The sequence below is a fragment of the Lepidochelys kempii genome, chromosome 1, assembly GCF_965140285.1.
Source record: "Lepidochelys kempii isolate rLepKem1 chromosome 1, rLepKem1.hap1, whole genome shotgun sequence".
In the NCBI taxonomy this organism is placed as follows: Eukaryota; Metazoa; Chordata; order Testudines; family Cheloniidae; genus Lepidochelys; species Lepidochelys kempii.
Window position 1 is genome coordinate 302962004 of NC_136380.1, and position 27163 is coordinate 302989166.

Sequence of the window (27163 nt, forward strand, 5' to 3'; positions counted from 1 at the left end):
TGCTTATTTCAAGGATGCTTTGGTGCCATTCTTGGCTGTCCTCAAGTTCAACAAAAAGAAAAAGAGACATGCCAAGAATTTTTCAGTAGCAAGTTTTCAGCAATATCATACCAGAAGAGGAAAACTCACCACCAAGGGAGGTCAAGGCACCATGCAATTCCTACAATTTCTGGTTCCTCTCCTCCACCTCTATCTGCTTTGCAGCTCTTAGCACTGTCATCAGAGCATGTGATCGTGCTCTGAGAGAACATTATCTGGGGATGACTCTAGATATGTGGAGGTCCTCTCCAGAACAGGTACTGGTAGAAATTCACTCACAGATGCATTCCTGTTAGTCTGGGAAAAGGAGTTTCTTTATTCTGTCTCATTTCATGGATGTTTTGGTGCTATTTTCAGGTGAATCTTACTATTGATCAAAAAGATACACTAAAACAGAGCTCAGCTCATACTGGTTGCTGCAGCATGGGCTGGACAGTATTGACATACTGATCTCTAGGTATGTCATGTGAGCCTACCACCATCTACAGATCTGATATCTAAATGTGACACTCTAATCCTACATCCCAATCCAGTGTTGCACCTTGTGGCTTGGTTCATATAACATTGACAATGTCTGACCTGACATACTCCATGGAAATGCAAGAGTCTCTGCAGTAGCCCTGAAAGTAATCTACACTGAAATGTTTGTTTCCATTTCTACAAGTGTTTCCTCTGTGGGCAGGAGACAACAATCTTTCTCTAGATTCTGCATCTATATAGTGTATTGTGGACTATTTATTGTTCACAGTCTCTTTGTCTTCCATCAAAGTTCATCTGACTGTCATCTTTGCCTACGATCCATCAGTGACAGTTCTACTGTTTTCACTCAGTTTCCCATCATATTATTCCTGAAAGGTCTGGTAAATGCCTTCTCACTGTTTAAAGAACCTGTTCCTTTACGGGATCTTAATCTGGTGCTGAGAAGGTTATATCATCTTTTGAGTGCTTGGGAGACTGCTCTTTGTTCCTTCTGTGACTAAAGACATTGGGCTGGAGCCCAAATTGATGTAAATCACCTTAGCTCCATTGACTCAAGTGGAGCCATGTCGATTTGCAGCAGCTGATGATCTAGTCCAGCATTTTCAATTGTAATTACATCTGTGACAGAAGAACAAAAGAGTTGAAGGCTTTAGTTGCTGATCCTCTTTTCATCATATTCTATGGGTACAGAGTTGCCCTGCTAAATTTATGCCAGAGTCTGAGTTCCTTCTGAATCATACTACCAATTTGTTGTTTTTCAGAAAACCTCATCTAGCAGAAAATGGACTCTCTACTCTAGATGTCAAGAGGTCTTCCAAGTTTTTATTTGGATAAGACTAAGGCATTTAGAAAATAGACATGATTTGTGGTAGACTTTGGAGATCAGTGGAAAGAGAATGCCATTTTCACTCAATGCCTGTCCAAGTGGATTAGACTGGGCATTTAGACTTGTAATACATTAGCTAGGCAGAGAGTACCTAAAGATCTGTCCACCTACTGGATTAAGATGGTTTACCTCTGGAATGTTTCCACAATAAAAATCTACAGGGCTGATACGTGGAGTTCTGTGGCACATTTATCCAATACAACCCTCTTGATATACCATACAGATCTAATGCCCACTTTGGGAGGGTAGTTTTGCAACCCTTGTTTAATCAAACCTGGCATTGTACTGCCACCTAGATTTCCACACATAAAAATATGCAGAGGTCATCTTCAAAAAAAAGAAATAGTTGCTCTCCATAAAAACGGAGGTTCTTGGACAGTATTGCCTCTGTATATTCACACTACATGCCCACCTTCCTTTCTTCTTTGTTCTACTCTCATAGGGCTTTAAAATAAAGTGAAGTGGATGTAGCCACACAGCCCATGTTATAATTTTAGTTCTGAATCTGCCAGGAGGCACTCATGTAGCCCCAACAGCCACAGCTTTCCAGAAGGCTTCCAGAGCTCAGCATGCTAGGGAGTGGATCTCATATGTGTGAATATGCAGAGACAACTCTCTCAAAGAACAGCAGTTACATTTTTTCTCAGAAATGGAAAAAGACAGAATTTAGCAAAAGATTTTCATAGATATGTTGTAATTAACTGTCTTACTTCACTTTTCAGTATGTTCTGCAGCTCTTGGCTTCCTTGTATCAAACACTGCAATACTGCTACAGTAAATGGGTAATGAGGATGTAAACATTCAAAGCATTCAGGATTGAAAAACTGAAGACTTGTTTTAGAAAAATCAGAATCGTTATCCTTTGTTGTTGCCTGGGGAGCCCACAGAGGGCTACTTTTTCATTTTACAATTAGGGGCAATTAGTGGCAGATTAGTGGATAGACAAATCTGCATGAAGAAAAATCAGGCACACTTGAAACACAGCCCCTAAATCCAAATGTGCCACATGAACCTTTTCACTGTGTGAAAAAGACCCCCACTGATTAGCAAGCATGAAATGAAGGGTTCATTTCTTCAACCTGCAGCCATATTTGCATATCCTCATTTTTAAGATTTCACATTTATGATCTAAATACTTAGAAATAAACAGTGCGATAAACCCAGGTTTGTGTGGGAAAGAAATGCTGTGCCTAAAAAAAAGTTATCTGCTGTCTATTTATGTACAGTTAAGAGGCTGAGTAAAGCACTTGAGTTTTACCAGAATTTTCCACAAGATGAATATTGCAGAAGATTCCATCTTTTACCTTATATCTACAGCAGAGGTGGGTTAAGATTTATTGGGGCCCTGAGCACAAAGAACACTTGGGCTCCCCATGTCCCATTAAAAACACAAATGTATCAAAATTGATATAAAGGTATCAAAATTAATACAAAGACTCCATTCAGTGTTTACACACTGCATTAATAATGAAGCAAATCATATCCCAGTTCATTATGCCTAAATTAACTGCTCAATTTTTCCACATAGAAAATGAATAGGGCTAGATATTATCCATAAGCATCACACAAATGTGTTCACTGATAATTTGGACAACATTAGTGTTATAAGAATCAATCATTCACAGGTCAAAAAGTGGTTCTTTCATCTCCCCCAGTTTTCTTAAACCTGACCATTATGTATTGGGAGCCCCTCACAAAGGCTGCGACTCTTGCTGGTAGTTGCTCTGACACTTTTCCCTAAAATACTTAATTAAGTTTAGAAAAGGCAAATAAATATGCATATTTACATTTCCAAATCATTATAATTTATGTATGGTTTTTCAGACTCAGTAATAAAAATATAAAGTTGTCTCTATTCTTTACAGGACCTAAACAGAATAGAAACACAAATAAGGTGCTTTGCACGTTCTTGTCTTTTTTGTTGTTATCTCTTTGGCTTTTGTGGTTGCTTTTGACTTGCTAGCTAGTATGTCTGCTGCTGTGAAAAGTGATACTTATATGTTAATATCACTTTTCACAGCCTCCCATATAGCTAACAAACATACAAATATCACTTTTCACAGCAGACTTACTCAGCCCCAGCAAGCTCAGGGACAAATTAAGCCCTGGATGGGGAGGTGGATAGGGAGGCAGTGGGGGTCGGGGTGATGGGGGGGGGAGGAGAATGGATAGGGAGCTGAGGGAGGCAGTGAGGGCCAGGGCAATGTGGGGGGAGGTGAGAAGCTGGGAGTGGCAAGGGTATGGCCGGAGCAGGAGGGGTGATGAGCCTGGGGCCCGCAGCTGTGGGACAGAATCTGCCACTGTGAGGCCGAAGGCTGGGGCTGGAGGAGGCAACGGGGGCTATGGCAATGGCACATGGGTGAACTTGGGGCCAGAGTCCCCCTACCATGGCTGGATTCCAGGGCCCACAGCCAGACTTGCGGGCTCCCAAATTGGCTGGGGCTCCTGGACACAGGCTCTGTGGGACCGTGTGTTAATTTGCCACTGATCTAAAGTTATTTTTAACTAGAATATTAATTTAAATTATGTTAAATTCTACACAACCAACTACATCCCCAAATGGCATAGAAATGATAGATACTGCAGTGATGTGCGGTATAAGACCATATGTAGAATAGAATAGAATAGCCTGTGGATACCTTAATGGCAGAATAAACAGAATAAGGATGTTTTCCTTGTCTGGTCCAGCAGATCTATGTCTTTTGTAATCTTTATCCATGATTAATATTCTATTTATATTTCACTTCCATTGGATAACTATTGTACATTGTATTAAGAACATCAAGATACATTTATAATTGCTCTATGAGATTCTTGTATGTGTGCAGTGTAGTTGAAGCCGTGTTGGTTGCAGGATATGAGACAAGATGATATAAAGTGAGGTAAAATCTTTTATTGGGCTAACTTCTGTTGGTGACAGAGACAAGCTTTTGAGTCGCACACATAGCTCTTCTTCAGATCTGGAAAAGGTACTCCCAGAGTCACAGCAAAATGCAAGGTGGAACAGTCATATGCATACATCTTTTTAGATGCCTCCACCCTCTCTCATTCACAATTGCGTGGATTGCCTTTCCTTCCATTCACGATCACATAACAGCTCTGTGGCAATCCCATAGCAGAATATTAGTAGTGTAATATTCAATGTCTTTTTAGCTGTCTTTAATGCGACATCGCAGCTGGAAATGAGGAGAGCCAGAGGAGCATCGTGTGACCAGCCAACTCGTCTCCACTACCCTCCAGTACATGTACTATGGTTAGGAACTGCTGGGTTGTGGGGCTAAATTAAGACACATAACACCATGCTACAAGCCATGGAAAGGGGGAAGGAGGAGCGTTCTGTTCACCTCATTCTCGGTGCTATTCTCCTCCCCTTTTGCCGCTTTTACAGAACCAGACTAACAGGGCTACCCCTCTGATACTCCGCTCCCCTTGGTGCCCTAGCAGCACCAGAAGGCTCTGATCTGACTCAAGCGCCTGGGTGAGTCTCAGCCCGATTTTACCCTAACCTCTCCTCCCGGGCCTGCGCGCGCTCCGCTCAGCACCACCCACCCAACGGGTCAGACGGGGACACGCCTGTAAGGGGACTGCCGACGTGCGCTCCACGGCGTCCTACCATCGCCAGAGAGGCTGAGCCTACATTTCCCAGCATGCAATGGTGTCCTGGGATGCCCTTCCACACTACCAGTGCCGCCGCGGGAGACTGTCCTTACGAGCCTGAGGGAAGTGGTGACCTCTTCGGGGACTGCGCATCCCAACATGCAACGCGCCACCACGATCGGCATCTCTCGCGTATGAGTCACGAGTCCAGTAAACCAGAGCTGGTCATTGGTCATATCCGGTTGACGTCAGCAACACATCACTCTGCCCGCCCCCTTAGCCCGTTTGGCTATAAAAGCAGCGTTGGCGCCCTCTCTTCGCCTTTAGCTCCAGGTGTCTGAGAGGAGAAAGATGCATCGATTCTGCTCACGGGCCTTCACGGGGATTTCTACCGCCACCACCGCCTTGTCCTTCGCCTGCCTCCGCCAATCCCCTCCACTGCCTCGGTCCGGGAAGTCAGCCCCGCAGAGACGCTGTAGTAAAAAGCGCTCCTGCTCCTCCATCGGCTGATTGTCGCTGAGACCCGGGCGGGGGGGAACTGAGAGACCGAGACCCACAGAGGGGAGCTGCGCACCGCCGGTGGCCATGCCCAAGTCAAAGAAGCGAGGGAGCAATCACCAGCGCGGAGCAGGTAGGAGCAGCGAGGCATCCTGGGAGAGGAAGTTTTCTCCTGCCGCCTGTCCTAGTCTCGTCTGTTGGGCGCCGAGAACGCGAAACTACATTTCCCAAGATGCGCTGGTCCTCGAGGGCAGGGTGGGGGGCAGCCGGGCCTAGGCCAGCGGAGCCGCCCTGTCTGGCTGCGCGGCCGGGCTCTCCGGGCAGGGGGCACCTGCTGGTCCCCGTTCCCGGCGCCGCCTGAGCTAGCGGCCTTATCTCCGCGGGGTTGACAGGAGCCGGGGTTGGAAACCGCCACCTCACACGCCAGCCGACGCATGCGCAGCGCCTGCTGCTGAACTCGTGCGTCAGCCGCTTCTGCCCAGGGGTCGCGGGCGGCGGACGGCGTGTCCAGCGCGGCGCCGGCGGCAGGGCCCCGTGGCAGCTGGGCCGCCCCCTCGAGTGCGCTGGCGGCCGCTGAGCAGAGATTGGCGTGCCCGAGGTCAGCTGCGCGAAGCCAGCGAGCAACCCCCGGGCTGGCGTCACCGCTAATGGCCTGGCCCAGTCTCGGGGCTGGCCAGCTGCCTCCGCCTGCCACCGGGGGTCGCCGCCCTGCGGCTGGAGTGTTGCACGTGACCTGTCGCCCGGGCTGGGGGCGCTCGAGAAAATGTTCAGTGGGTTCCTGGGGCCCTTTATGTGCCGATCTGTCACCCTGAATTAAGTGACGGTGCCTGGGAGTTCTTGTTGCTAGGCTTCAGTTTCACCCTGGGAATGAAAGCTCAGAGTTCGGCCCCCCAAAAGCCCAAGGAGACTGGTAAGGGCCTTGTTATGCCCGCTAGGCAATGAGCGCTCCAGAATTGTCTGTTAGCTGGTGGGCAGAGGAGGCATTCGTGTTTGGTGAGGGACTTGATTATTGGGAATTGTGAACTAGCTGTGATTTTGGAGCTATGAATTGTTTAAAAACTTCCAGAAGGTGGACAGTGTATTTGATTTTTTCTGAAGTTGGGGTCTCATCATAATTTTCACTAGATCGGTGGTTCTCAGTCTTCACCATGCTGAGACTGTGTAGGAATATGGGAGTGACAAGGTGGCCGTGCTCCGAATACTTGTTTGTAACCGTCTTGGGGTGCATGACCTGCCATCTTGAGAATCCATGCACTAGATTAGGGGTCCCCAATGCTGTGCCTACGGACACTCTGGTGCCCAGCAGGGTATTTTTGTGCACCCGCAGGATACCCCACCACTGAAATGCTGCCAAGAAGCATTGCTGTTTCTCTGTGGCATTTCGGCTGCGGTGCTTGGTGGTGGTGGGGTGTCTGGCAGAAAGGTTGGGGACCACTGTACTAGATGGTAGTTTCTCACTATGAGTGTATGTCTCCACCTAACTGCTGTAGCTACTCTAGTGCTTCAGTTTATACACCTATGCTGGTAGAAGGAAGGGGTTCTCCTGTTGGCATAGGTAATTCACTTTCCCAAGAAGTGGCACCTGGGTTGATGGAAGAATTCTTCTGTTGACCTGTCTACATTGGGGATTAGGCCAGCATCACTAAGTGTCTATGGGACATGATGTAGCTATGGCAATATAAGTTCACAATGTAGATCACTGGGACAACTTGGACACAGCTGATTTATGTGTAATGACTACCAAATACTAGTATGTGAATTTCACTCAATGTGCCTAAAGTTCAAGTATATGGTAAGAACAGTGGAAATGAAGTGCTGCCTAAAGTAAATTTTTAAAATATTTTCTCAGGCTTTGGTAGTCAGATTAAAAAAAGTTTATCTCAAATTGCAGTCAGAATCAACTGTATCACTAAAGTAAACTTTCTCTGTGAAATTGAAAGAACATACATTGAGTTTAGAGCATCCTGCAAATGAAACACTTAAGCTGTCAGAGAAACTTAGTCCCAGTAATTTAAATAAAAAGAAAAGGAGTACTTGTGGCACCTTAGAGACTAACAAATTTGAGTATCTCTTCCACTGCTTCCAGCAGTACTTCAGCATCAGATTAATTAAGGAATAATTGCTGTTACCTTTTGCACCTACAAATGGCAAAGATCATCAGTCTGATTATACCATAAAAAGAGACAGGGTAAAGATGGACATTTGAGGAAAGTTGCAATTTTTATGCTAACATTACCTTCATTAAAAAGAAAAGGAGTACTTGTGGCACCTTAGAGACTAACCAATTTATTTATCAAATAAATAAGCCCAATAGGCTGTTACTCTATTACCTTCATTATTGCACACAGTGAGTAATTTAAGGAAATGGCTAATCATTATTTAGTAACTTCTTGATTGGAGGAAATATGGCTTGAGCGGCTCATAAAATTGGAATTGAACAAGAACAAAATGGGGCAGGGGGGAGACATAACTATAGAAACTGTTATTGACATCAAATGTGAAGGTTTTGGTTGAACCAAGACAAAAGGAAGCTTAAATGGGGCTCAGATGAAATCCTGAATTCTGTCGTCCTCTGGTAACATTAAGACTGAATGTTACTTAGATAGCACTACTGCAATACCAAAAAAGAGAATCCTGCAAGAAAAGTAATGGGTTGTACAGCCAGCTCAGCATCAGTCATATTTGTATTTAGTGGACTTAACTGGGTTTGGCTGAAATCTTGTCGTATGCTAGGTGCTGAAGAAAGAAACTGCAATGAACTACATAATGAGTTGCATTTTGTGTCCTAAGATCTCTTGGGTATTTTTACTGCCTTTTTTTTTTTTCAAGGAAAAAGTCGGGGGTTGATTTTAGGAAAATCGCAACAGCCTTATCCACCATGAATGCAACCTCCCTTTGCATGTGTTGGCATGACAGCACTCTCTGCCTATACCAAAAACATATTTCTAGTTGGCTTATGGCTTGGTGGTGGTGTTTACATGTTCCATAAGCAGCAGATAATGGGTTCTTGGTGCACTGTATTTCCAGTGGTATCCAGGCCACTCTGTGTCAAATTCATCTCCAGCATTTTCCCAATTCTTTGTTGAATGGGTACATTTTGCCATTGCATTAGTGCATTTGGTGGTGCTCTGTCTCTGTATGTAAAGGACTACTGTGTATGTTTGAACATGTATAAAATATTCCCAGGCAAAACTTTTAAAGGCTGTAGGGTTGTTTCAGGGCTTCATCCAAAATGTTCATAATTTCATAGTCTAAGGGCAAAAGGGACCCTTAGATCATCTAGTTTGATCTCCTGTATATCACAAGCCCTAAACTTAATCGAGTTACCCATGTATTGAGCCCAATAACTTTAGTTAAAGCATATTTTCCAAAATGGCATCCTTCACTGATTTCAAGATATCCAGAGATGCAGAATCCACCAGTTCCCTTAGTAGTTTGCTCAGTGGTTAATTCACTGTTTAAAAAAAACTAATTGTATCTTATTAAATTTTGATTAAAATAGATTAAAAAATTAAAACCAATGAAATTCCACTATCTTTGATTGTGGGTGTTATATCTGTGTGAGCGGAATACATTTTCTAAATGTAGACATGTGCTGTTTGAAAGCCCAATCGAATACAATAGCTAGACACAGCCTTGACAGAAGGTGTTGCTCCTCCATAATTCTAAATTCCAGCAGTACACTGAATATTCTATATCATATCTTTTCATTATTCTTGGTACAAATCCATGTATAAGTAGTTTTTAAGCCTAGGAAAGTATTCTCTGAACACTCTTTTATATCTTGGACCCCTAAGTAGGGCCAGGAAGAGATGGAAGCTGGGGTCTGTAGGGAGAAACAACAACCTTTGACATGGGAGTCCCTTATTTCTCCCTACTTTTTGCATGGGGTCAGGGAGAACGGGGTGGGACAGCAATATGTGGAGCTGCAGTGTTTTCCAAATATGGAAGTAGTCACTAAGTGTTTTTTTTTTTTTTTTTAAGGTGGTCAGCATAGAAATGTGCAGCCTTTCAGTGATGAGGATGCATCCATTGAGACTATGAGCCACTGCAGTGGCTTCAGTGATCCTGCTAGCTTCACTGAAGAAGGTATATTTTAGATTTTGATCTATGCATCTTCTGAAAGAATTTCTTCACAAACAAAATTGATATTTTGACATGTGTCTTATCTAATCTTCAGTCACAAATAGTGCAATAATCATTCAAATAACCAAAAATTTGGGGTTCTCAGGGCATTATTGACCCCCCCATTTTTATAGATACTTTGAGGTACCCATTAATGTATTTACAGATAAATGTACAATATGTTTCATAAGATTTTTAAAGCTCCTGTGGTTTCTTTATTCTGTGACCATACTATGCTAATTTCTAAAACAAAGTTTAGATTTAATCGGAAATTGATAAAGCCTTTATTCACATGTAACTTTCACCACCTGTCTCAGGAACAATAAGAGGACCTAAGACATCAGCCCCCCTGCATTCATGACAACTGCTTCATTCTGAAATCTACATGTACAAACAACTCAGAATAAATTGGCTACTAAAACCAAATACTTTTCGATAGTGTCAGTCGGATATAACCAGGTCCCACTCCTGGGTGTCATTCTTCTGTTGTAGTATCCCACGCTTGTTGCTAAGGTCTTGTTACCTGAAAAAAGGTGGATGATATGATATTTAAATACAGTAGTCACTTCTCATACTATGTTTCTAGTGATCTAAACGTGAACGTTGTAATGTGCATTAGGATTAAATTATCTTGTATACATTAGGACCTGAAGTCGATGAAGAAGCAACTCAAGAAGACTTCGAGTACAAGTTAAAGGGATTCATTGATCTTACATTGGACAAGAGGTATAGGGTATTTGGAAACAATGCTCTTAAGCATCATTAATCTTCACTTGACTTCTCTAATACAAATTAGTGATGTGTTGCTGCCCCATAGAAACTTAACCTATCTTTATTTCTGTTGCATACTAACTAAAATCACAATTTAGCAATCCACATTGGGTGCTTGATTTTCCTCGCCTATGAATCAGGAATAGCTATCCTGGAGTCAGTGGTGGTTGATGTAAACTAGAGAAGTAGGCCTGGCTTTTTTTACTAATACAAATTTAAAATGCTTGTGTATTGTCAGATTAGGTGCTCTGTTCAAGTAAATTGGTCTTGCAAAATTGTTTGCCTCAGAAAAGCAACTTAAATTAATTGCACACAATGTCAACACGATAAAGGATGGGTGACTAGAGTTTGTTTCTGGGCTGGTAAGCTACCATGAGTTTTGCAGTGCTGGATTAAGCATATGCCACAGCCTTCAACCAAAGTTTTTATGCCTCTGCATCCTAGGTGAGGAAGGAGGTGAAGGAAAATAAACCAAGTTGTAATTGAGGAGTTGGTCTGCCCAGAAGATTTGTTCAAATCTGTACTAAATGTTTCTACTTAATTCAAAGGTCTTCCGTAGATTTTGACAGCACCCTGTAGATGTGTAATGTAGACTGCTATAAAAGTGTACTAAAGCAAAGCCTTCAGCTTTAGCTTACATGAAAACTTTTGTATTAATCTGTATTTTTCCTCCAACAGTGCAAAGACAAGACAAGCAGCTCTTGAAGGTCTTAAAAATGCTCTGACTTCTAAAATACTATATGAATTTATCCTGGAAAGGAGAATGACTTTAACTGATAGCATTGAACGCTGCATAAAGAAAGGTAATAAATGCTTGTACACTACTGGAAGGTAACAGAACTATAGGATAGGGACAGATTTGTCATACCACTGTAATGTTAACTGATGTGATGAGACTTCTTAGTATTTTACAGAAAATTTTAGTAGATCACATACATTTGTTAGCTAAGCTTCTCTTGTCCTAACTGCGATGTGAGCATGTATTGCTCTTTGATCATTGGGCTACAAAATTATCTTGACTTTTGCTTCCTTCCTTTTAGCTGGAATTAATGACAACCTAGTACCATTTCCAGTGCTGTTTTCTTCATTTGGGTTTTGTTTAAGATGCAGCATGCTTCATTGCTGGATCTCACTTTATGAGCCCCTAAGTGAATGTGTGATTCAGTGCAGGATAAAATCCACAGGTGATCGATCACTCAATTTCCTTAATCTGTAGGTAAGAGTGATGAACAGTCCGCGGCGGCAAGGCTGGCATGTCTTCTCTGTGTGCAGTTGGGGTCGGGAATTGAAAGTGAAGAAATCCTTAAAACCCTTGGACCAGTTCTCAAGAAGATAATCTGTGATGGAACAGCTAGTATCCAGGCTAGACAGGCTGTAAGTATAAAATGTACTGGGCTATAGAAGAGAGGTAGTACAACTTTTTAAAGCTATTGGTACTTTGCTCTTTCCTTGCTTCCAAAATACAGATTACTTCATTAGTGTGTTAATTCAATCCTATAATTTAATTCCTGCCCTAATGTACACAGGTGTTGGGCTGCCAGAAGCTTTCGGTGATGGCATGAGATTTGAAAATTGGTGTTCTACTAATTGGCTTGAAAGAGGTGCATGTTGATGTTCACTTAACCTGAAACTTCATGTTCTGCGTGTACCATTCTTTTCAGTACCAAAGCATTTTTTGTCCGCCATAGAGAGCTATGTTCTGTGGAAACTGGGGCATCATGTAAAGTATCTTGGTTCCTTTGTGCTTTTTTCCATCCCAAAACTCTGGTTACATCTTATGATGTGACTAGGCATTGGTCAGTCAGTTTTTCCTTCAGCTTGGACTGTTAATAGCTCTGTCCTGGGACTACATGATCAATATATGACTCCTACCATTAATTAGGTGTGAGACAATGCATGGTCCTTTCACTTCTAGAATTCCTATTGTATTGCCTGTCTTCTGGGATTATTTTAAATGTTTCCCAAAACAATATACTGAGTCCACAAATATTTATGCAAGTTGTAAAACTTGTGGGATAAGCATAATTAAACCTAGCAGGAAAGTGTGTAAAGCTGCATGCCTTCCTCAAGTCAAGGTCCCTTTTTGGAGGGATGGTAGCCTCAAAGCCAAGTTCAGAGAATCCACCTGTGCCTCAGTTCCTGCACCTACCAAACTATTAACTAAAAGCTCCTTCAAAGTAGTAGCCATTGCTGCTAATGATACTGGGTTTTTCTGTAACTTTAGTGTCTTGAGGTGTTTTTGAGCTAGTACCATTTAACTCTTGCATTCAGTCTTGTACAACTGGTTTGCCTGTTTTGTTGTCCTCAAGTAGTGTCAAAACAGAGGTTTCTAGCTTGACTACGGTTGCATTAAAGCACAACTGAAACACTGCTTTAAAAGTAAAGCAGACCTGGTGTTTAATACAGGGGTTTAGGAGGAGCTTGAATTGCTTTTTGGGTGTTAGAAAATGGTACCCACGAGAAACTGGAAAAGTGTACCACATTGAGCTGGTGAGACTACATGTAGAGTAGACCCTTAAAATGCCACTAATCAGAATTCTGGAAAATCCTTCCCACAGCAGTGTGTAGACACCAGCCATCCCTTTTATTTCATTGTGAAACTTGTAGTTCATAGCAGTAAGCTTTTACTACCTCTTCTAATTTAGCTAATCAGGTGAAAGGCAGGCTATATACAGTTTTTGTAACAGCTCAGTCTGGCAACATATCTCTTTGTTCAGAGGTACATATATCAGAAGTGAAAATACTTATGCAGAGCAGCATGTTGTAAAGTGGACCAGATATAGCAATGAAGTAAAAAAGCAAAAAATAGGAGGGAACAGTTCAGTCTGAGTTAATTCTGTTTAAGGAATGGTTCCATGGGCACTCAGTGTAGAACTTAAATACTTATTTATACAATAATGGAGTATATTGGAGTAATGAAGACCAAAGTTTAAAATTTGGGAATCTTGTCAGGTCTGGTAGAATCAATATAAACTATGAAATACTGACTTGCTTTATTTCTTTTCCATTTCTAGTGTGCAACCTGCTTGGGAGTTTGCTGTTTCATAGTCACTGATGATATTACTGTAAGGATAAACACTTAACCCTTTATATCAAGTTTTACACAAATTTTAATGATTGAATTTAGCCACTTACACTACTTTTTCTTTTAAACCAGGAACTGTATTCAACTATGGAGTGTCTGGAAAACATATTCACAAAATCCTATCAGAGAGAGAGAGACACTAATGGTATCTCTAGCACCCACAACACAGTGCTTCACATCAGTGCACTTTTAGCATGGACTCTGTTGCTGACCATCTGTCCAGTGAGCGAAGTGAAGAAAAAACTTGAAATGTATGTTCCTTTCCTGGAAGGCAGCTTTTACAATGATCTGTTACTTTGCCTTAATGTTGCTTTATTGTAAAAATCACTCTTTACAGATTAATAAAATGTGGCTCTTTTTTTCTAGGCACTTACACAAACTTCCAAACTTGTTATCTTGTGATGATGTCAACATGAGAATTGCTGCTGGAGAAACACTAGCTCTTCTGTTTGAACTGGCACGAGAAATGGAAGCTGTAAGTATAATGGATTTAGCTGTGACAGGTTTCTTGCTTTGAGATTATTACAAACTAAACACTGTGGTATGTAATGCTCTTTCACATAGGATCCCTGATTTCAAAGGACCACCTCTTACAGTCTAGTTGTATCCATGTGCACATTCTGGGTGGGAAAGTTGCATATAAACACTCCACAACTTAAGATAATGAAGAAAAAGTATCTAAACAGTAGAATGAAATTTAGGTAGATACATTAGAACTACTCCAATTAAAACAAGCTTACTTGTGCTAGCCCTCCTATTATCTCCCTGTGATAACTCCAGGGCTGCTGGAATGCTAGAGTTGACACAATCTGATACTAACATCTAAATAACTTCTTTTTTTAAAGAACTGCAAAGAAAATAAATGTAGATTGGCATCTTGTACCCCAACAAACCATGGTAAGGGGGGCATTCGGTACAGACCCTTACCCTTTTCAGCTTGTCCAAATCTGCCGGTTCCAAGGACTCCCAGAAAGCATCACTGTGTGCTGTCACAGTTGCAATGCACTCTTGAGTTTAGACAGTATCTTTAGTAGGGGGTTTTCTATTTCCTTATGTTGCCTCAAAGGGGGGGTACCCAATGATGAAGAGGTTAGTAAAACATTATGGGACTTGCCTGATTCTTTTGAACAATTTCTTGGCATCTGAAAGTAGATTGGGTGATTTGCATTTTGCCAGTTGCAATTTTGGAGGAAGACTTCTAAGGAGTTACTTTTATTTATGTTGTGCTACTGAGGTTGTGATAGGTATATTTTCCTTGTGGTTCACCTTTGCACCAGATCGTTAGAAATTTAAATAACTTTTAATTTTGCTTTACAACACAGACTTAATCTATTTTGTTACCCTTCAGTAATGTGCCTTATTAACTTCTTAACTGTTTTTTTGACAGCACTGAAGAAATTAGTCTTCAACTATCCATGGGCACAGCTTGGGAGGGCTGCCAGAAGTGCTCCTGGCAAAGCACATCAGCCTTGACCAAGCTAGAACATGGTCTGAGAGGGAAGGGTAACTGTGAATGAGGCAGGATACCAAGCACAGTAACTTCACATAGTATCTAAATTGTGCTGCTTTTTGTAGTGCTTCTAAATACAGGAGACTGCAAGATTCTAGCTATGGAAGCCTACTTTGAAAGGGCTTGACAGTGACAGTGAAGTTTAGGCCTGGCAAGATGAGTCCAGAGCTTGAACTCTTTTCATCACTTGGACTGTGGCTGCAAGTGACTGAAATTTTCATTTGAATGTACTTGGTTTTGATTAAATATAAATCTGCATTCTTTAAAATCTTAAAACACTTCATTTAAGAAAATCACATCAGTTCATATGTAAGTTACCCAGTTCAGTGGCTTGTATAATAAGCAGAATTTATGACAAAAGGATTATCCCAATGGCCTTGTAACACGCCTGATGCTAATCTTATCTCATTCATGCAAGAATACATGCAGTATTCACTTTTAAGTTTACCAACTTAATCTCAGGATCAGATGAGACTAAGTATATTTGTGTGGTATGGTATATGGGGCAGACTGGGAGGACTGAGGTAAAAATGTGATTTAAAAATTGCAATGACAAAGGAAATAAACACACAGAAGACAGCTATTAAATATAGTAGTGCCTAGGAGACTCAGTTAAGGTGCAGGGTTCTATTTTTTTAGGCACAGGTCAAAAATTAACAGATGGTTCATGCCACAAATAGCATGCTATCAAAGTAAAACACTACCATTTGAAAGAGTAATGTAAATAATGTGGAATCTGTAAAAGGACAAAAGAGTTGATGTGCTTGTAATCGGTTAGGAATTAATCTGACCTCCAAAAACTGTTCAGATTTATTCTTTAAAAATATTAGAAGTCCCCCTTGTAAGCTCCAGGCTCCCTTTCCAAAACTTAAATTAATAGTAATAAATGGCATTAAACATCTTAAGGCAACTGTCAATATCTCTGAAATCCACCCCAAAACTTAATTATCCTATGCCAATAAACATTTCATTGACTTCAAGTGTTAGAGAACGTAATGCTACAGCATGTTCAGAGGGTTAACAAATCTAGGCACTAGCTAGCAGGCTAAGTGGGGAGTTTGTTCCATAATCCAAGGGCCTTACAAGAGACCTTGTTGGCAGCTTCTTTCATATTGAGGGAGCTCCACACTGAATGCTTCAGCTAATAACTGTACCAGCAGGTGCACACAGGTCATGCTTGGGTAACCTGGATCCTGATTACTTAATCATTCAAGTACAGTTAATACATTTATTTTACATTATAAACGCCTCATGTGATCCAAGTGACAGACAATACCATGGGAAAAGTTGATGTATTACCACTTAGAGAAAATGGGTGTAAAGACCAGAAATTGAAATATCTCCTTTTGTCTGACTAGGATTTCTTTTATGAAGACATGGAACTTTTGACACAGAAACTAAAGGCCCTGGCTACAGATGGAAACAAGCACCGTGCCAAAGTAGACAAAAGAAAGCAGCGATCTGTCTTTAGAGACGTCTTGCGAGCAGTAGAGGTACTCTTGATTGCTTTGAAAATACTGATCTGTAAAGCAAAAAGTGGCACACAATTTATAAAACAGTTGTATGAACACTGGACCATTGGAAAAACTCTTACAATTTTAGATGAATTTTGAACATAAGCTCCACATAACTTAAATTTTGAGTTTCTTAACTCATTAAGAATTAAGGCAGGATTAATGTTAACTACATCTTTCAAAGGTTCATGCTTAGTAATCTAAAAATGATTCAACGGTCAACTGAAAAACCTCATTTTAGATTGGAAATACAAACCTGACTTCCATATTGGATATATGGTTTTCTATAAAATGGATAAAATATTGCAATATAAATGTTAAGTGCCCCTTTATTCAATGTACTGAGTTTTCTGCTGAAAGACTTGTCCTTTACAGCCAAACTCTGAATTATGGAATTCTAAAATCTGTCAGTTCATTAGCGGAATTAGTGCCTTGCAGTGTAAGCAAGAAACAGCTTGCATTATTCAGCTGTTGTGTGGATTCAGTTTATAATTGCTCCACTCGAAGGGCTTAAAGAATTACGTCCCTTAAAGCATATCTCTGTGCTTAGGTTAACATTGCTGTAGAGAACCGTACAGAATACAGTAACTTCTCATTGAACAGTTTTTCATTGTTAAGTTGCTGATTAATTAGAGAACATGCTCTAAAGTTGCATGATGCTCCCTTATGTTGTTTGGCAGCTGCCTGCTTTGTCCACTGCCTGCAGAAAGAGCAGCCCGTTGGAGCTAGCTGGTGGGGGTTGGAACCAGGGTGGACTGGCAGCCCCCTATCAGCTCCCCTAAGTTGCCTGTGCGGCAGCCACCCAGCAGGCTACCAGTTGCTGGGTAGTTCAGGTGTCCCTTCCCCCCACTGCCCTGTACTGCTCCTGTCCTCTGTCTTGGAGCTGCTCCCAGGAGTCCCCTGCTTGCTATGCAGGGGGAGGGAAAGGGAAGCTAATGTCAGGGTGTCCCCCTCTGCTTCCACTCCTTTACCCCATCTCCACAGAGCAGGGTGGGGATACGACAGGGCTCTGGACGGAGGGAGCTTGCTGGCAGCACCTGCTGTCTCAACTTGCTGATCTCCTTAAAAAGCCAGTGTACTTAAAGGGACAATGTGTATGTGTCTCTCTCTCACACACGGGGTGTGTGTGTGTGTCTGTCTCTCTCTGCCATGCTGTCTCCTATCCCTCCATCATGATGCCTTGTAGAGTGTGAGGCTACATTAACAACACGTTAACCCTTGGGGGCTCAATTGAGTGCTAGTTCATCATTTAGCAGTAAGGCATTCCCTGGGAAATATCCCACCCTCTGACTCCACCACCTCAACCAAGCTTCACAATCATCATTGCTGTGTACGGTATTAAATTTTATATATATTGTGTCTGGCAAATAACATTTCCTTGAAACCTAACCCCCCCCCCCCTTTTTACGTAATTCTTATGGGTAAATTAGATTCACTTAACATAGTTGTGCTTAAAATAGCGTTTTTCAGGAACATAACTACAATGTTAAGTGAGGAGCTACTGTACCATTGCTAAAAGCTCTGGACAGTAATTTTCAGCTCTTCACCAGAAAAGTGTTCACAAGTCACTAAGCCAGATAAATAAGCTTACATTTCGTAATGAAAGGGTGTTGGTAGGTTAGATGACACTTGAATCTTTAACTGTGTAAAATCGGGCCAATACCAGCTAAATGAAATAATTGTACTTTCAAACAATCAAAAGTTCTCAGCAGTGAACATTGGTCTGAGAAAGAAACTAACTACTGATAGGGTGGGATGCTTAGACTTATACTGTCAGGAGTAATTACATTACCAGTTACATAAATACAGAAGAAGGTGACTTAGTCACTAACAGCCCCAAAAATGAATTAGAGAACATTCTTTACTTAAGGTCTTATATTGGCACCCATAGTTGCATTATCTGAAATGTATACCCATAAGTATGGTTTGCATCAAAACACAGCATTTTAAAGGGGGTTATAAAATTTCCTTTTCAACAGTGTTAAGACCTTGTCTGGATCTTGAAAGATCCACCGAGACCTGACTGATTTACAGATGTGAATCAAATTCCCCTGGACAAAGCCCATACCAAGTGAACATTTCTTTTGATATTCTACTTCTGTATTCATACTTACATCATTGTACCTCCCAATGTTACCTGTAGCAGCATAAATACTCTTAAGGTTCAGTCCTGAATCAACCTGTGTCCAGTAAAATCTGCAATTGTATTATACATGCGTAGTAGGTTACTTTACAGAATAACGGGTTTCAGAGTAGCAGCTGTGTTAGTCTGTATTTGCAAAAAGAAAAGGAGTACTCGTGGCACTTTAGAGACTAACAAATTTATTTGAGCATAAGCTTTCGTGAGCTACAGCTCACTACATGATTCTTGTCCTTATTACATAGGATCACTCAGTGAAAGGAAAACTACACTAGTTCTTAACATGCGTAAGCTTTCTATATAACCTTTTTGTCTGCTTAGGACTTTTTCTAAATCGGGGTTTTGGTAATGTAGTCTCCATGTTTTGTCTTTGGTTTTTGGACAGGAGCGTGACTTCCCTACAGAGACTGTCAAATTTGGACCTGAGCGCATGTATATTGACTGCTGGGTTAAGAAACAAACATACGATACCTTCAAGGAGCTTCTGGGATCAGGGATGCAATATCATTTGCAGGTGAGCTGTTATTTCACACTGTTTCCTGTCTGGCCACTTGAATAATTATTGCCTATTTGAAATTTTCCTGTTTTCTATTGGAATTAGCCAATGATTTGTTAAAGTTGTTTCCCAATAGAAGTATTTAAGAATAAAGCAACATGTCTTGAATTATAGCTGTGGTAAACTGGTTCTAAAGTAACTTTCTATTTTAATTCAAATTTTGTAAAGAGAAAACTAAGGGTTATTTTACACTGGACCAGTGTAATCATAAATAGCCAGCTGAAAATTCCCCTTGCAGAAGGGAAATCACTTCTGGTGTGGCTTACACCAGCCCACCCCAGTGTGGGTAATATGGCAGTGTAGCAACTTTGATGCTGAGGTCAGGGCATTGCAGAACCAGGATGCTGTAACTGCCTCTGACAACTCCTGTGCTGAGCATTGATTTGTCTGATGCAAGCAAGAATTGAGCCCTGATTACTTACAATAAAATGATGGTAGGGGACCGTATTCAACAAGTGTAAATTACTTGTATGGACTCATGTAATTTAAATCTCAAGATTAAAGCTGCTACAATATTCCATATAGAACCTTGATTACTGATGTGTTAATTTGTTTACTCAGTCCAATGAGTTTCTTCGGAATGTGTTTGAACTTGGACCACCAGTAATGCTTGATGCTGCAACTCTTAAAACAATGAAGATATCACGTTTTGAAAGGGTATGTTATCACACCTTTAACTGTATCACTTGCTCTTACCATGTTATCCTATTCCCTTTGAGAATTAAATAACATTTGAAACCTGAACAGTTGAACAGCTGCCATTTTAGAGTCAACCTGCTACAAATGTTTGGTTTAATGAAAAATGGCTGGTCTGGGGTGCTTCACAAACACATTCTGTCCTGGATCAAGTTTTAGGTTCACCCTGGTGACTGAAGAGCTAGTAATGAGAACTGTATAGACTTTTGAACACCCTTTTGCGTGGGGGTACAGCACTTGTTTCTGTCTCTAGATGGTCCTGAGATGTTACACTGGAGCATGACAACTGAAGCCTGTGGAAAAGCTGCTTACCTCAGACATTAGTTATTTAACTCTCTTCCTGTAAAGCTTGTATAGTGGGATTCATGGCAACTAGGAGACTTAGCTGTTCATGAGGAGATATATGAGAAATGGTCCTGACAAAATCTTCAAAACTTCTGTAAAATGACATCCAGAATGCATGATGTGGTGTGGAGTATAGGATTCGTGCTGTATGGCTTTAGGGTGATTGGGTAATCCTTGTTTTGGCACTCTCCAACAGTGTGACCATCCTATATTTATGCGTACAAAACTTAGACTGTACCATTTTAGGTATCCAAAACTCTCCTACAACGGATTAGGATCCACACCAATTGGATGTATAGTATAACCTTTCAGAGGCAGGAGGAGGGTTTTCTTGCCAGTTAATACTAGAATATTAAGAATAGATGTTTTCTAGCCATAGTCAGATTACTCACATTTATTTAGAACACAGTGTTATGGAGCAATGTTTTCAAACACCCAGCCTGTGGGTCAGATCAGTCAAACTTCACGTATTTGTGGTTTGCATGATATTCAGAAGTCATCTAAAATACTTCCTAGCTTTGTGGGTTCTGAAGATCACTTTCCCAATATATACAGTGTAAAACTGATGCAGAGTTTTCCTGAATTTGAATACTAAAACTAGGTAGGGGAATTAACTCTAACTTTAACTTTAAAGCTTAAATGACTGACATTGGGAGAAGTTGCTGTACACCGAGGACAGTATGTAGTCTTAAATCATTCCTTGACCTGTGGACCATAGTTAAATTGAATTTTGTCCTTTTCACAGAATGAGTGACACCTGTTTGGGAGCCTTGAAGAAATAGTCAGATCTGTTAAATGCTAGAATCCAGACAAGGAGTAAAACTTCAAAACCACCAAGTCACTTCCAGTAAAATTTAGGAACTTAAGGTCCTCTCATTTAGACTCCTGAATGTCTGTCATCTTTTCTATTTTGAAAAAATTTAGATCTTATTTCCATATGGTGACACACATGCTTATCTAGTGGTCGTTCTCATTTAATCCGTTTATTAGGGTCATTATGTGCTAAAATCTTGGAACCTATGACCGACCTTTGACATAAAATTTGTATTCATTTTGTATCACAATTCTGACACCATCTAATGACATTTAAATCAATTTAAAATCCTTTACATCCTAATTATTTAAAGAACTTAAACTAGTTTAGGCGTAGATATTTCAAACATCTGACTAAAGCTTCTCTTTCACTTTGTAGCACTTGTACAACTCTGCAGCATTCAAGGCTCGAACAAAGGCTAGAAGCAAATGTCGTGACAAAAGAACAGATGTGGGTGAATTTTTCTAGATCTTCCATGTGGGTTCCAATGTTGAAGACTTATGTAATTTCATAATTTTTTATAAATGTAATTGTTGTAACCTTGAAATTTGAGATTTAATTTATATAGCCACATAGCTTACACTTCATTGCACAGGGATAATATCTAATGTATAGTATCTGTAAATGTTATGCATGTTATAATTGCTTTAGGTGTGTGTGTACTGTATGTATATAGGATCAGTTGATCTAAAATTGGGTGGAAATGTAACTTGTAACACTTATGCTGGATCAAAATCACTCATAAATTTGGTAAATATAGCAACAATTCAGTTGTTAAATGGCTCTGAAGGCTATATGTATTAAACTGCCAAAATTGTCTGACCCAGCTCATCTTGGATTGGTGTTAATACAGCAATGAAATTACATAGAAGAGCAAGTCGTCTTGATAAGAAGAGCAGAGTACAAGAACAAACATGCCTCTGGAACAGCTGCTATTTCTTCAATTATACCCTGTAATTTTAACTTATTTTAAACTGGCTGCTGAACTGACAAATGGCAGAAGATATAACCTTACTATATTATACCAGTGCCATGAAGTCCTGCTGTTGGCACTTAATATGGAGTAGTAAATAGTACAAACATACTTGACTACATTTAACTTTAAAAGTGGTGACACATTTTACATATTTACTTGTATAAGACTGTTCCATCTTCGGAATAAAAATCTTTCTCACTGAAGTCTTTTAAAATGTGGTTGTTATACACCTTGTCTAAATAGTAAACGAGATCAGATAACTGCACACTTAGTTTGTTTTTCATTTTATCGCTAGAAATGATATAGTAGCTATAAAATATATTGAAAAAGTGTGCTTCACACAAAACTAGCATTGGCATGACCTGGCTTCAGGATGAGTGCTCAAACTTAGTCTGAAAGCTCAGTCATGAGACTGTCCACTCAATCTTATGCCTTAAATTTGTTTAACTTGTCAACTTGGAGGATCCAGGGCAATATCAGTAATCTCAGCTGTATGATTATATATCTTTTTTCTGTAAAATATGGTGCTTGCAGTAGCAGGATAGATGCTTTACAGAATCCTAGTCACGACAATACTGTGGAAACATTCATATGGTTATCAGGTGAAGTTCACCTTACCTAAAGAAATGGAAGAAAGATGAATAGCAAAGAGAACTCCCATCAACTGCCTTTATTACATTCACCTGCTATAGAGTAATGACTGGTGTTCAAACCATCATTCAACTAGATAAAAGCAAATTTAACTCTAAATTCAGACACAGCTTGCCTTTCCAACAACTCATTAACACTTAGGGCAGACTTACATTAAAAATTCAAGCTGTTATGATGTCATAGGAGTGATTTTTATGACCCTTTATACTGTCAAAACCCCCTAGTCTAAATACATGGGTAAAAAATGGTTCAGAGAATTAATATAAGCTGTACCTGAAAACACTTTATAGAAGTTGCATCTATGTGAGGAGGGTTTGAAATCAAGGATCCTTTAAGAGCACAGAGGGTAAACTCAAATTGACTGGTGACAAGTGGAACCTGCCAAACAGCCATAAGTGAATAAGAAGGAAAAAATTTGGATTTAGCAGGCTCTCTAAGTATAACTGAAGATATGAGCCCAACTGTAGGGGAAGTTAGGGTGAAACGTGAATGATTTTATCTGCATTCTTCACATGATTAGCATAGGTTTGTATTACATTTCTAATTGACAGGTTTCAGAGTAGCAGCTGTGTTAGTCTGTATTCGTAAAAAGAAAAGGAGTACTTGTGGCACCTTTGCTCAAATAAATTTGTTAGTCTCGAAGGTGCCACAAGTACTCCTTTTCTTATTTCTAATTGAGTGGTCATGATAGCCATTTTAGAGAATAAATCTCTTTAGTGTGCAGACCTAACTGGTTGTTGCTTCATGATTTTTCTTAATAGTCCGTGACTGATGGATTCAGTGGTGGGTCCTCAATCAGTTTTTAAGGGCTCAAGTCTTTGTCACTAATCACAGTAAATAGTGTGTTAGAAAAATGTCTGACTTGTGTGGTGTCCTGTCTGACAGCATCAGACTAGATCCATCTTATTTATCAAATCTTTTTGTGATAAATTTGATACCGCCTGCAGATCTGCGTGTGCCCCAAAGCAAGCAAGTTGGTGGTCTTTGACTTTTATTCTACTTCCTGCCAACTGCAGATACTATTCTTTGGCTCTTTAGTCTTACTGAGCAATTTGTTTCAATAGCCTTTAATAGTGCTGTTCTACGCTGTAGTTATAAGTAGCAATATACGCTTGTCAAGAACAAATTGTGTCAGAACAAATTAGTGGCTTTTTTTTGACTGGGTAACAAGGCTGCGGGGTGAGGAGCAGTATATGTGGTATATCTTGACTTTAGTAAGGCTCTTAATACTGGTCTTGAATGATGTCACAAACTAGGGGAATTAGATGGATCTACTATGAGGTAGGTGAATAACTGATTGGAAAACATCCCAGAGTAGTTATCAGTAGTTCAGTGTCATGCTGGAAGAGCATATTGAATAGGGTTCCTCAGGGACCAGTTCTGTTCAATATCTTCATCAATGATTTAGATACAGGCATAGAGAACATGTGTTGACAATATCAAACTGGGAGGGGTTGCAAGTGCTTTGGAGGACAGGATTTAAAATTCAACATTATCTGGACTAATGAGATGAAATTCAATAAGGACAAATGCAAAGTACTCTACTTAGGAAGGAACTATCAATTGCACACATGCAACATGGGAAACTGCCTAGAAAGAGATCTGGAGGTCATAGTGGGTCACAAGCTAAATATCAGTCAACAGTGTAACGCAACAAAAAATAAGGCAAACATTCTTGGGTGTATTAGCAGGGGTGTTGGTAAGCACCTATTCTGCACTGATTAGTCCTGAACTGGAGTATGGTGTCCAATTCTGGGCACAAATTGGAAAAAGCTCCCAGAAGAGCGACAAATGATTAAAGGTCTAGAAAACATGACCTATGATGGAAGATTGAAAAAATTGGGTTTGTTCAGTATGGAGAAGAAGACTTGAGTGGTATAATGGTTTTCAAGTACATAACAGGTTGTTACAAGGAGGAGGGAGGTATATTCTTGTTAACCTCTGACTATAGAACAAGAAGCAATGGGCTTACGTTGCAGTAAGGGTGATTTAGGTTGGACATTAGGAGGAAAAAAAACCTTCCTAACTATCAAGGTAGTTAAACTATCTGCATCACAGGAGATTTTTCAGAGCAGGTTAGACAAACACTGGTCAGGGATGGACAAGATCAGTGGTTCTCAGCCTGTGACCCACAGGCTGCATGCAGCCCAATTTGCACACAGCGGTGTGCTAAAAATATTAAAATGTACTGCTCTGGGCTGGCAGGGGGCAGGGCTGGCTGAGGAGGAGACGGTGTCTTGTAGCCTGCACCAGCATTCCTGCCAACAGGGAGCTGGTGGATGCTGCAGGGGGTGGGAGAGTGGGTCTGTGGATAGGTTTGGGTGAGGGGTGCTGGGAACTAGGGGTTTGCTGTCGCACCCTCAGGTTTTAAGTGAGGCTCTGCTCCTGGCTCCCCTTCTCAGTCCTGTCTGCTGACCCGTGCCAGGAGCTCTGCCCCTGGCCCCGCTGTGGGTGGGGGCACTGGGCATAGGGGACTGTGCGTGCTTTTGGGGAAGTGATGCTGTGGTTCTCAACTTGCTGCCAACATAATATATTGTGCGCTGTATATGCGGCCCACAATGATAAACAGGTTGAGAACCACTGGTCTAGATCAGTGGTTCTCAAGCTTTTTTTCCCACAACCCACTTGAAAATTGCTAAGGGTCTTGGCGTACTATTTAATGATCTTTCCAAATATTATTTGTACCGTTACCTAACTATTGTAAAGTGCTTTGGATAAAAGCGTTATATAAAAAAAACCTTAACATTTTTTGTTCTACAAATAAAAGCACACAACTCATATTTTAATATCAGTCGTCTTACCTTTCTAATGCAATGGATGTGCCCTCTCTCCCCTGCCGCGGCAGCCCCCGAGCTGGGGCTGGAAAAGAGAGGGGTCTTTTCCCCCGCCACAGAGCTGAGGCTGGGAAGGAGGCCTGTCTCTCCCTGGCAGCCCCAGCCCTGGAGCTGGGGAAAGTCGCCTGTTAGAAAGCTTATTCCTTCACTCTCCCACTTCCCTGGTCCTTCTCGCATGAACAGAGAGCAACAATACCCGAAGTCCGAAGGTGCAAACAATTCAATAATTATTGGGGTGAACTTCCAGCAAGCTTAAATACAAGTTCCTTTTTCCTTATTTTCGAATCCCAACTTACTTCCTGTTTGCCCCTAATTTATATAGTATTATTCTTAGCTATACCTTAACCAATCATTCTACTGAAATTTAACTAACCAATCCTAACATATTGTAACATGATTAGCTAACCAATTATATCCCACCACCTTAATTAGTTTACACCCAGCAAAATTAATTATACAGCAGACAGAAACAATCACAGAACCAGACAGAGACCATGCCAATAAACAATAGCAAAGTGGGAACTATAATGACAAAACAATACAGAAGTGAGGATTTCACATCCCAGCTATTGATAAGTGAGTTCTTGCCAGACAGGATGCTATCAAACTAAGTTTCCTTTTACATTATCTAGGCACTTCCCTTTCTCTGGAGGTGATAGGAATACAATCCTGTCCTGATAGTGCCTGACAGCCCAATAGCACCTTATTTCAATGTGACTAGTTTGGAATGTGAGGATGTGACTGTTCGCTTCCTAGCTTATGGCTGCCTCTGCTGCTTAGCCAAAGGCCTTAGCCTAAGAACAGGGCCTCAGACTGTCACAGTAAGAGAAGGCCCTTACACCAGCAGACAGTGATTTTGATTCTTTCTTTTATACCTCTAGAACTAGCCAAGTGATAAGAATACACCTAAATTCTTAAAGTACAGGCCTTTGCAGACAGGCCTGAATATCTATATCCTAACATCGCCTTTCTCTGGCCACGGCAGCCCTGCATGTCCCAAATCCCCGCCACCCCCTCTTCTCACCCCACTGCCCCCTTCTCCAGGGTCCAGGCACCTGCATGGCTCCACTAATCAGGTGGGTGGCCAGGGGTGAAAGTGAGCGGTACGGTGTACCAGAACGAACCCGCACCGGCCTGTATGCAGCCCACATTAAAGCACTGGTGCAGCAGCGCTTAATGTCCCTGCCCCTTTTGCCTCCCCCATGGGTAGGGTCCGTACCAGCAGGGCTGCTGACTGGTGAGGGGGAAGGGACAGCGACGTTAAAGCGCTGCCGTGGCAAAGCACCGTCCTTAAAGCTGCCATGGCAGCCTGGAAGAGCTGCCTGGGGGACGCTGACCCCCTAGCCCTGCCCCTTCTGCCTGAGGCCCTGCCCCTTCCAGGGCCGGTAAGTGTCTGGAGTTACTTTCACCCCTGTGGGTGGCCCTTCATTCTCTCCTGTGTGGCTGCCCAGGCATGCACCTTAGAGGGAACTATCTGCGGACCACCTGAATGGAGCTCAGTTCGCGGACCACAGTTTGAGAACCTCTGGTCTAGGTAATACTTATTCCTGCCTTGAGTGAAGGGGACTGGAATAGATGACCTCTCGAGGTCCCTTCCAGTCTTATGATTCTATGATTACACACTTCTTTATTGCTTTTAGTTCTGA

The 27163-nt window shown here is 41.3% G+C and overlaps 1 protein-coding gene and 1 long non-coding RNA gene across 3 annotated transcripts in view; one reads left to right on the forward strand and one right to left on the reverse strand.

Annotated features, from left to right (window-relative positions):
* The first annotated feature begins 5494 nt into the window (after positions 1-5494).
* IFRD1 (interferon related developmental regulator 1) lies at positions 5495-22235 on the forward strand. Of its 2 annotated transcripts, none has more exons than XM_073328112.1 (12): positions 5495-5633; positions 9485-9589; positions 10270-10351; positions 11075-11199; positions 11613-11770; positions 13411-13461; positions 13554-13732; positions 13848-13956; positions 16350-16484; positions 19031-19159; positions 19763-19858; positions 21435-22235. In XM_073328112.1, exons 1-12 carry the CDS (start codon positions 5588-5590, stop codon positions 21522-21524), a joined length of 1305 nt encoding a protein of 434 aa, XP_073184213.1. In that variant the 5' UTR covers positions 5495-5587; the 3' UTR covers positions 21525-22235. The 2 variants fall into 2 exon arrangements, with proteins under 2 accessions (XP_073184213.1, XP_073184215.1); XM_073328114.2 differs by lacking the exon at positions 5495-5633 and adding an exon at positions 5798-6410.
* LOC140905228 (uncharacterized) overlaps positions 9792-27163 on the reverse strand; it is a 32443-nt gene continuing 15071 nt past the window's right edge. Inside the window, exon 3 of the long non-coding RNA XR_012156799.2 lies at positions 9792-10148. This is a non-coding gene — a long non-coding RNA (uncharacterized LOC140905228). The remainder of the gene's footprint in view (positions 10149-27163) is intronic.